Below are 11,482 nucleotides of genomic sequence, written 5' to 3' on the forward strand. Positions count from 1 at the left end.
GGAAACCACCAGAAACCAAGAAGAAACAAGGAAGGAGTCTTCTCTAGAGCCTTTACAGAGAGGATGACCCTGCTGGACACATTCCAAACTTCTAGCCTCCAGAACTATGAGAGTATAAATTTCTGTTGTTTAAAACCACCAAGTTTGTGGTCCTTTGTTACAGCAGCCCTGGGGACACGTACACCTCGTTCACTCCAGCTGCAGACTGAACTTCCGACAAGAGCCAACACTCTTCAAAACTCGTGTGCTGACCCCACAGGGCCAGGGGGAGAGGGATGCAGGTGACTGTCCCCCACCTCGACCCCTACATATCCTGCTGGTCAACACACATAAATATATTTAATGTATATCATATATAACGAATGCCAAAGAAAGCACAGCCAATCATTCAGCAAATATTTAGTGAGCATCTACTATCTGCAGGCAGCATTCTAGGCAATGGGGAGACTTCAGCGAAGAAAACCCACAAAATGCCCCATCCTCATGGGGCTTACATTCCAGAGGAGGAAGACAAACAATTATCAAACACAAAAGTGAAATACACAAACTATCAGGTGGTGATAAAGGTTGTGGGGAAAAATAAAGCCGGGATAAGATGTACTGGGGGGGGGGGACAGGATTACGCTGTTAAGTGGGGGGGAGTGGTCCGCTAAGGCCTCATGTGAAGATGACGCTCCATAAAGAACCTAAAGATGGTGAGGGATAAACACACAGATGTTTATGGAAAGTTGTTCAGGCAAAGGGAACAGTAAGTGCAAAGGCACTGAGGCGGATGGTGCCAACACATTAGAGAACCGGCAAGGAGGCCAGGCGGCTGGGGCTGATACTTCAGAGGACATGGTGTAGAAGATGACCATGTGTAGCCTCGAAAAAATGTTAGGACTTTGGTTTTTATCTGAGAGAGATAGGGAGCTGCTGAAGGTTCTGTGACTTCATGCATCATGAGAATCATTGTGGCTGCTGTTTTGAGAATAGAGCGTAGCCCCAGAGGACCCGCGGCCTTAACTGAAATCTACACCAACCTACCCGCATGTGAATGCATGAGACTCGCGGTGCCCTGGAACCCATTCCAAAATGGGATTGTTCTAGAACACATGAGCCATGTCAGATAGGACTGAAGGTAAAGACAGTAGTTAGGAGCTGTCGGCTTGCTCTGCATTATAATGAAGAAACCCCAAAGCCCCAGATAAACGAGCAGATGTATCAGAACCCCCGACACGATGAACAGAAGCATCTACCGCCCCTGGGGCCTGACTGAAGTGCCGTCCTCCACTCGGCTGCCCATGCAACCTCCCACGGATCCAGTGACGTGCCACACTGCGGAGGCTCCTTCAATGGCCATAGTCGCTCTGGGTTATGGTCAACCTCCAGGATCTTCCTGAGCTGGCTGCTGCTGACCCCCCAACCCTGAATGCCACCACTTCCCCAGGGGACCACTTTGCAAGAACCACCCAGAACACTCACGTTTCCTCAAATGTGCCACAGTGCTTCTTGCCTCTGAGCCTTCACACGTCTGTTCCTCCACCTGAATTGTCCTTCCTCGCCTTCCTTCTCTAACATACACTCACCCCCTCTTCAGAACCCAGCTCAGATATTGTTGTCCTGGCCCTTCCAGGCTGGTGCCCCCCAGGGCCACACTGTCCATACCCCCTGCCCCTGCCTGTGCATTTTCTGTCAGAGGGACTGTGTTTATGAGACTGCGTCTCTGCATCTGACACGTATTAACGCTGGATGAGTGACTGACTGACTGAATGAATGAATGAGTGGACAGCCTTCAAACAGAGACTCACACAAAGTTTGAGCTGGAAGGGGCCCTTGGCCATGTCTGCAGTCCAGGCCCCTCATTTTTCAGAAGAGGAAATTGAGGCCTCAGAGTTGTGACCTGCCCAACCAAGGTCACGCAGCGCAAATTAGCCACTGGGTCAGGATGAGTGAAGTGCGGAAAGAGATGTGACACTACAAAGTAGCCCTAAACACCAAATCCTGGCGTTTCCATGACAAGTCCCTTCTGAGAAGTTCAAACCACTGTAACTCTGTTCGTGTTACAGTCTCAGCACCTCAATGCGAGGGAGGGACCTGTCAACCCCGTAGGTGAGCGACTAACATTTCTCAGCATTGACCCTTGACTTAAATGGTCCGCTGTGAACAAACTGGAATTCTGGGGGCCTTCTGCTTAAAGGACAAGGCTGACAGGTTTGAGGTTGTGAATTCCACAGTAAGGATGGAACATTCAGGGGCCGGCCCGGTGGCGCAGCGGTTAAGTTCGCACGTTCCGCTTCTCAGCGGCCCGGGGTTCGCTGGTTCGGATCCCGGGTGCGGACATGGCACTGCTTGGCAGCCATGCTGTGGTAGGCGTCCCACGTATAAACTAGAGGAAGATGGGCACGGATGTTAGCTCAGAGCCAGGCTTCCTCAGCAAAAAGAGGAGGACTGGCAGTAGTTAGCTGAGGGCTAATCTTCCTCCAAAAAAAAAAAAAAAGAAAACCAAAAAAAAAGGATGGAACATTCACCAAGAACCACTGTATTAAACACCGAACGGTTTATGGAACAAACCAGACGCAGAGCACCAGCCTCAACAGCAAGTCTTAACAGGACCCACTGATAAAGGCCACTTCCCACAATGGGGATCTTGCTTATACCCACTGCCAAGTATATTTCGCAACACGGAGTAAGATTCGCTGCAACTTCATCTTAAGTGAAGCCCTACTGGAGTTGAACACGGTTCCCTGTGTGACAGAATCATTTCTCAACAGCCATGGCGATGTTCCTGGAGTGTAGACAGAGAAAGGCGCCCTGGGCCAACCAGAAATGGCAGTGCTGGCTCCCACCCTGGCCTAAAGAACAAAACTAAAGAAATACAGAAAACCCCCAAACCAACGGGAGCGAGGACGGGCTGCAGGAAGAGCATGGGGTTTGGATCCAGAAGATTGGGGTCCAAATCCTGGGATTACCACGTGCTAGCTTACCAGGGAACCCCTCTAAATCCAGGTCCCTCATAGGAAGATGGGGGTATCACCAATTTCACAAGGTGCTGTGAAAATAAGTGAAATGTCACACGGGGAAACGGTTAGCTCTGTGGCACTCGTAACTGCCGGTTATCATTAAAAGGAAAGGAAAAATGCACACCTAAGAACTCACAAAGATGAAAATAGGAGGATGTAGGTTGCACTTTATAGATTATGAGGGTATTGTCATCTAATCACTTCCTCCCCACATAGGGACCACAGTAGACAATGTGAGCCATCACTATTAACAGCTCCCAGTTATTTTGTTGCACCTGCAAAGCGCCTTAGAAGCAGCCTTACTCTGCCTGGATACAGAAAGAATCCACTGACGGTGGAGGGGAGATGCTGGGAGACACAAGTACCACCCTGCGGCGTCCCCTGTCCCTGCCTGCCTTCCTGCTTTGGCGGCGGCCTGCAGAGACACGGGAGAAGCCCCACAGCTATAGGGCTGTCAACCCCCCCTTAGGCTGCAGCTTCCTTTTTTACCCAATGATCAGCTGAAAATTACTAACACGGAGTCACTTCCACTCTTAATGAGTGATTTGTCCCTCCTGACTTCACATCTGAGGGAAGCTCCAAAGAGCAGCAAAATTGCAAAAAGGCAAACACCAAGGAAAAACCAAAGTAGCTAAGGGAACATTTGTCCTAGTTTTCTGGTCTCCTGGAAGCCGCAGCTCCTGGGGCGGGGAGGCGAGGCGCCGCGGGAAGGCCGGGAGCGCCCTCTACCGGCCGCGGCGCGGAAAAGGAACTGGGCGAAAAGCGTGTCTTCCACGGGACGTCACAAACACTCAGAGGCACAAACATTCCTTACTCAAAACTTCTAAATTTTAACCATGTGCTCCATACTGGGGAGTATTCCTTATAAAAGAATAACACGATTCCCCCAAGTTGGATTAAATTCATATTCTTTGTAATGAAGACAAGGATAACTTCTAGAAGCAAGGAAAAGATGATGTTCGCTCGTGTATGTAACTTATACCTCCCTCGTTCCAAGTGCTCTAATTTATGTCTACTAAAGTTAGTAAAAGAACTAATGAAACAATATCCATCCCGGACCCCAGGGACCCAGTTGTCCCCAAAGGCACCCAAGGTTTCTGTTTCGGATGTATCCCAACATAAATATTCTACGGATCAACAAGTAAATACATATACATATGTATTCTCTCTCCTTTATTTTTATACCTTTAAGCACTCATCTCTATATTTCATGACTGAACTAAACACTCCTGAGAAGAGGTTTAATTATAATCCAAGTAATCCCTAAGTTCCACAGAGAATGATGAAGAGTTCTTCTCCTTAATGGGTGAAGGGTGATGGGGCCCTTCCTGAAATGTCTGCATCTAGGCTCCCCCCACCCCGACCGTGACCCCTTGCAGGAGCAGCATAGCGATCCCCAAAGATGTGCACATCCTAATCCCAGAACCTGTGAATATGTGACCTCACATGGGAAAAGGGACTTTGCAGACGTGATTAAGGATCTAGGGTTGGGGACATTATCCTGGATTATTCCGGGGGTCCTTACAAGTGAAAGAGGGAGACAGGAAGGTCAGAAGCAGGGCAGGTGATGTGCCGATGGAAGCAGTGTGATGCAATGGCTGGGAGGGGCCACGAGCCAAGGAACACAGGCACCCCTGGAAGCTGAAAAGGACAAGGACTGGCTTCCCCCCGAGAGCCTGCAGAAGGAGCACAGCCCTTGATTTTAGCCCAGCGAGACCCATTGTGGACTTCTGACCTCCACAACTATAAGATAATAAATTGGTGTTGTTTTAAGCCACTACATGTGTTACACCAGCAACAGGAAACCAATACACCCCTTCACGCCTCACCCCTCCCCTGCCTGTCTTCAGGGAATGGGCCTTTATGACTAAAACAGAGATAGGAATGGTCTTTGTGAGACACACTGATAATGCTCTGGACCTGTCTGGTGACAACCTTCCAGAGACAGGAATTGTCACACTGCCATTCTGTTACAACCTCAGATTCCATGGTAATGAACTGCGTGCTCAACTGATGAATAAAACAGGGCTTTCATCTGGGTGCACCCCAATGCACAAGATAAAAGAGAAGGGTATATTCACCTCATCCTCTCAAAGAGGACTTAAGTAGGAGGGAAACCCCACAAAGCTGGAGGTAGACTGGGCCACAGGAAAGCCTGTAGGATGGAAGGAATCTTCGCTCGGTCTAGTGGAGACTGACTAACTGGCACAAGGCCACACACAGAATGACAGTGCTGAGACTCAAACCCAGGCATCCTGATGTTGAACCCTTCTACATACAGGTGGTCATCACACTTTCTGTTCTCTGAGTCCTTTCTACTCTTAAGTTAATGAGGATCTCACAGAGGTTATGTTTGTGTGGGGTTTATCTATCCATATCTCCTGACCAGAAATTAAAACTAGGAAGAGGTTAAACTATGTATTTATTAATTCATTTTAAAATAGCAATAGTAAACTATGACACATGGACATAAAAAACTGGATTTTATGAAAAATAATTTTTCCCAAACAATAGCAAGAAGAATTGCATCGTTTTGCATTTCAGCAAATCTCTTTGATAGAAGACAGCGGGATCTCCCACCCACTGTGCCTTCAATCTACTGCAGTGTGTTGTTTTGGTTGAAGCAGCTGAAAAAAATCCAGCCTCACATGGGCATGTAGTTGAAAAAGTATTTTAATAGCCTTATGGAAAGTTTTGGAAAAATCTTTGATACTACACCAAAACTCATCAAGTAGGAGTTTCTTGAAGGTTGGTTACAATGTAGAATCTGAAGCCACATAAAGAATTCGTCACATTTTGTTACGTTAAAAATCCATTGGGCTATCCTACACTTTGGATGGATCATTTAGCCAGGCAAGATTTTGTAACACTCTCCATTGATCGCTTGAATTTCGTGGTTCGCCAGGTTATGCAGATTATCTATATGTTGACATGTTTTATACACAATATTTCAAAATCACATTCATGTGTATCACCACCAATCTTGTGAGAAAAATGTTTAAGTACTGGACCCTTCCAAGCTTACGCTGTTGGAGATGACTTGGCACAATTCTCATTTTCCCTTGAAAGCTCAAATTTTGTCACCAGCAAGACATCCTAGCAGCTATTTTACAAAGGGTGGGCCCTATTTGTTCGTTTTTGAGACGATGTCTGCCAAATACTCACATCAGAATAACTAGTTTGCCTATGCAGTCATTCTTTCTGGTGAAGATGATGTGCCAAGAAAAAAGCAGCCAGTTCAGGTCACAACTCAAACTATCACACAAGTGCTTTTCCCAGGATTGCCTTGAACTTGGGTAGGCTTTATGTACCTCTCCCTTGTCTTCCCACAGAATATTAAAAAGATATGCATTCGAGAACACAGATTTGGTAAAATTAACAATTCCTCCTGTTGCCCCAAGGGCATTCTTAATTGAAAACGGCATACCTTTTCTTAACTTCAAAAGTCTGAAAAACTCAATGACCGCTAGTCCATTATGGTGCCAGTGCCCGGATTCACACCACAGTACCAACAATTCTACCCACCGAGCTTTCGCACCCTTCCTGCAAAAATGTCAACACAGTGACAAAGGCAAATAATATCTTAGTATTACACTGAAAATAGTTTTGACCTTGTGGATTCCCTGAAAGGCTCTTTAAGCTTTAAAGAAAGAAACCAAAATCACGTATAACCACCCTAAGATAATTGCTATAAATGTATGCAAGAGTGCGTGTCCCCATACATTTTTAGAAAAATGTATCCTATCAGACTGGCAAGCGCCGTCTTAATTTTAATTGCATAGTAGTTCATTGCAGGAATGGATGGCGGAGGGGCACCACTTGCTTATTTTGTTTCATGTTTTAATTGACCACCAAGTTGGAGGGTTTATTTAGAGCTTCAGCCCGCCCTGCCAAGTACCTCTGTGTTAAGGAAAGTCCCTCTGAGCTGTGGTGGTCTGCCATTATGACTGTGGCTCTGGGTGATTCCAATACACGGATCCTGGCTCCAAAGGTTTAGAGTGGAGGGGAGGACCTGACTCAAGCAGCTTGCTGGGCGCATGCATTAATTCAGCCAGAGAGGGAGCAGTGTGCCCATGGCCTTGCCATTAGACCCAGAATGCAAGTCTGGAGCAGCGACTGTAGCTATGTACAGCAAGACAGACAGGAAGCCTCTGGAGGAGCAGATGAAACAAATCTCATGCCCCACCATTTCTTTCACAGCATGGGGAGCTATATGCAGGTTATGTCTGTCTCTTTCCTTCTATTATTTCATTTAAATGCAGTAGATATTCATTTCAAAATATGCTTGACCTCCTTTGTCCATTTCCAGTCTGGTCATCATTTTACTGCAAATCCCACGTCACCACTGTAGAGGGAATTGCCAGCAAGCGTTCCAGCTCCAACATTCCACAGCTGAGTGATTTACAGAGCAGAAGGCAAGAGAAGGAAGAGTGCGGAACCCGGCAGGATTCCGGGAGCTATCACAAACATCCCTAACTCCAGATGGGCTCGAATTAACCCATCGGGCAGGTGGCGGTGGGATCTAACAGGAATAAGGCTGTAATCACCACAAAGCCAGTTTAGCATTGCTTCCAGTTTCAGTCCATCTTTGGAACAAAACCTCTTTCAACATTCAGAAAATTTTAATTTAGAAGAAAAAAAAAGCCATGAGTTGTAGGTGGGGGAGTTGAAAGCCTTGAAAATAGTTTTATTCTTGTTAAGTACTGTAAAAATATTCCATGAATGCTTTCCTAGAGATTGCTAACAGAGAGGAAAACAAAACCCACAACTGGCACTGCCTCTTAGGAAAAAGTGGCATTTGGCATCCCACCGTTTGGTGTAAACCTGAAGGAAGCGTTATGTATGATGTACCCACAAAAAAAGGGCCACATGGCAATGTGACACCCAACTCCCCACCCCTTCCCTGTAGTAAGCAGGCAGTAGAGACACTAAACAGCATAATAAAGCAAGTAGCCCTCATTGGAATCCCATCTGAATTTTTATAACCCAGCTGGGAGTGAACAGTATCAAGAAAAATGTGGACTTCTTGGACTCCTACAAATCGACGACAAACAAAAGCTTCAATTTCAAGTGTGAAAATGCCTGCACGGGAGGTGGGAACAAGGACCACCAAAGGCTTAGGGAGGAAGAAACCCACCGCAAACTTGTCTCTCTCTGCGGGAAACATACAAGAAATCTGACAACAGCACGCTGGCATTTTCTGAAAAGTGTTGCTCACATTTCAACCCCCAAAGAAAGGATCCTCCAGCCACAGCCTTGGGGGATGGGGGAGCTTCGCTCTCGAACCGACTGTCCCACTAACTTTCCTCTCCCTCCTCTCAAGACAAATGTCTTGCCCCAGCGCCAAAGTTCCCGCCGGATGCACCGGCCCCCGAGAGAGCGCGGCTTCTCCTTGGGCGCCCAGGTACCCGAGCGCCCCGGGGCAGCTCGCAGCTTTTCCCTGTGCGCTTCTAGAACAGTCTTGCCTCTCTGCGCCCCTCCTGGTCTCCGGAGGGCTGCTCTCTAACAGGCATCTATGCCTCGGGGCAGGTGAACTGGAGGAAAGAAGGATGCCCACGGGGAAATTCTGGGCATAAAAAAGCATCACCCCACCCCCGCCGCAACACCTAGAGCTCGCTTTTCTTTGGCTTTCTTTTTTTTTTTTTTTTCTTCTTTGCCTGAATCTCCCCGGGAAGTTAGACTGCTCGAATCTCCCGACTCCGGGGTGTCCGACGGCAAAGTTGAAACCGAGGGCGCTGAGGTCCCCTGGCGCCGACGGTGTCCCCTCGCCTGCCTCGCGCGCGCTCGCGGGAGCCAAGCGCCCAGACCCCGCGTCCCCAGCCGCCCCTCCGCGCCCCGACCTGCGAGAGATGAGGACGCACAGGTTAGTGACACGACACGCAGCCAACACAGAGCGGGGCGACGGTCCCCGGGGCGACAGGCGGGGTGGGTGGTGCACGGAGGGTGGACAGAGAAGCGGCGAGGAGGCGCGGAGAGCCGGGCGGCCAAGCCCCGCGCTGCGCGTACCTGGAGCCCCCGCCGAGGAGACGACGGGCAGCAGCGCGGCCAGGAGCAGCAGCGCCGCCCAGGGCAGCGGGCGCCGCGCGCGCGGGGGAGCCCCGGCCTCGGGCGCCATCGGGAGCCCGCGGTGCGCGGCGGGCTGGGCGCGGCGGCTGGCCAGTGGACGCTGGGCCGGAGTCGGGGGGCGCGGAGGCGCCGCCGTCGGGTGCCCACCGTCCGTGTGGGTTTGCGCGCTCTGCGCCGTGCCCGCCGCGCCCCGGCCCCGCGCCGATCGCTCCCGGCCCGCGCACCCGCCGCCGCGCTCCGCACTGAGGCCGCCGGCCCCCGGCCGCGCCTTTTAGCCGCGCGCGGGCGCCCCCTGCCGGCGCCGGGATGGCGGGGGCGGCGGGGGCGGCGGGGGCGGCGGGGGCGACGGGGGCGCCAGGGGCCTAGGCGGGGCCCGGGCTCGGGGTGCCGCAGCGCCCTGGAACCCCGCTTGGCGGTTCTGAAAATTCGGTATCCCGTGCAGGGCGAAGCGGCCTGGGATGTTTCTCCTCGCGTCTAACGTCTCTCATTTTCTGGCTGCAGAAATGGCCCATCGCGTCCGATCGTTGCCAAGTCCAGGAATGCCCTATGTCCCCTTAGATAAATCCCTTTGGTTGCAACGTCGGGGACAGCAGCCAGGCCCCTTCACTTCTGTCTGCACTTGTTCCTGCGGCTCACCCCGGCCTTTCCCACGCCCCGCGCGCCCTGGAGAGGAGCTTTAATGTCCTTGGGCACTGCTGCTCCTGGCTGGCATTTCTGTGGAGCGCAGGGACTAGATTCAAAGGAAGCCGTCTTGAAGGACGCGGAGAGGCCAGACCGACGACTGGACCGGCCTTGCTTCCTCCAATTTCTGTGATGTTAATACGGCCTAGGGTCTCGCTATTCCCGATTCCCACCGTGACCGCCTCGCCGCCCCTCCAGGCCGGCTGGGGGCGCCCCTGGAGGCGACAAGGACGCCTGCACCGCCAGGCCCGCGTTCCAGGTCCGCGCGCTGCTGTCGGCGGCGATGCAGTTTCCTCGAGTACCTGCTCTGGCTGAGGTTCACAAGCTAGTGTGAGCTTCCGTCGTTACAACCCAAAACTTGACCAGATTTGTGTCATTCTGCAGAGAGGAAAAGATTATTAAATAAATTGTAGACTGATGAAAAAGAGAAATACAGTATCTCTTTGCTGAAATAAAACGACAGCACCACCTCCACGCCGCCGTAAGCCCTGGCTGACGCCTCTTGCTCAGTGAGCATCCGGGAGTGGCGTAACCCTCCAGCCTTCCTTTCGGGAAAACTTCCTCCTGGTTCCCGATGAGGGTCGGTCCTTCATTCACCCTGAAGCTCTCTGAGCTCACAGAGCTCTTATAGTTTGTAAGTACTGTCAGGTTTAAGTACAGAGTTTCCTGCATCACTCCGAATGTTACAATGTTTCCCCACGTGCCATTTAATGAGCTATGACTTTCATCTGTCCAGCAGCCTCTCTGCCTTGCCCCTCTTTAGGGATAGTAGCCCCTTCCCTCACTCCAACCGAATGGCTCCAGTGGGGCCTGTCCCCTCCCAACCGCCATCTTGCCTACTCCCATCCGTTCAAGGATCCCCAGTGGTCCAAGCCCGGTGGGTCAGAGTCAGGACTTTTCTAAGCGGAGCTGCTGAAAGTCTTTTCTTTCTCGGATGGTTTGTGGATGTTGAAGGATAGGAGCTGTGATAGGCTGAAATACAGCCCCCCAAAAGATGTCCATGCCCTCCTCCCTGGAACCTCAGAATGTTACATTTTGGGGAAGGGGGCGGGGAAAGTCTCTGCAGATGCAATTAAATTAAGCATCTTGAGATGGAGATTTTATCCTGGATTATCTGGGGAGGCCCTAAATGCCATCACGTGCATCCTTAGAAGAAGGAAAAGGAGATTTGACACACACAGAAGACAATGTGCACGCAGAGGCAGAGATGAGAACCATGTGGCCACAAGCCAAGGCATGCCAGCAGCCACGAGAAGCTAGAAGAAGGAACAGATTCTCCCTTAGAGCGTCTGCAGGAAGCATAACCCTACCAGCACCTTGATTTCCATCCAGTGGAACCAATTTCAGGCTTTTGGCCTCCAGAACTGTAAGAAACAAATTTCTGTTGGTTTAAGCCCCTAGTTTATGGTGATTTGTTACAGCAGCCACAGGAAACTGATACAGTAGCCAAGAGGGGCCTGTGTTCTCTGGCTCCAGCCTCAAGAGACACCATCTGGAGAGAATGAAGCCAAAACATGGAGAACAAAGGAACAGGGAGAGAGGCGTGCAGGTGTGCATGTCCTGGGCACTAGCTCCAGCCCTGTGCTGCCTGAAGATTGATTCCAGGAGACAAGAAATTCCCTCTTGCTAAGTTGGAGTGGGATTTCTAGCCCACGTAACCAGATTCCTGACCAGCGTGTTTCCCTGTCCTTATGAGAAGGAGAATTAAGAGTTACCTTTATTTCCAATCTACC

At 50.5% G+C, this 11,482-nt stretch overlaps 1 protein-coding gene across 2 annotated transcripts in view; it reads right to left on the reverse strand.

The window, feature by feature from the left end:
• Nucleotides 1–9,317, reverse strand: part of FNDC1 (fibronectin type III domain containing 1) — a 96,816-nt gene extending 87,499 nt beyond the window's left edge. The window contains exon 1 of one of the 2 annotated variants that reach the window (XM_070603289.1): nt 9,009–9,317. In XM_070603289.1, the coding sequence (XP_070459390.1) occupies nt 9,009–9,117 (109 nt within the window). In that variant the 5' untranslated portion in view covers nt 9,118–9,317. The remainder of the gene's footprint in view (nt 1–9,008) is intronic. The other variant, XM_070603288.1, reaches the window with a different exon arrangement.
• Nucleotides 9,318–11,482: the final 2,165 nt, after the last annotated feature.

Source organism: Equus przewalskii, chromosome 32, assembly GCF_037783145.1.
Source record: "Equus przewalskii isolate Varuska chromosome 32, EquPr2, whole genome shotgun sequence".
Classification (NCBI taxonomy): domain Eukaryota; kingdom Metazoa; phylum Chordata; class Mammalia; order Perissodactyla; family Equidae; genus Equus; species Equus przewalskii.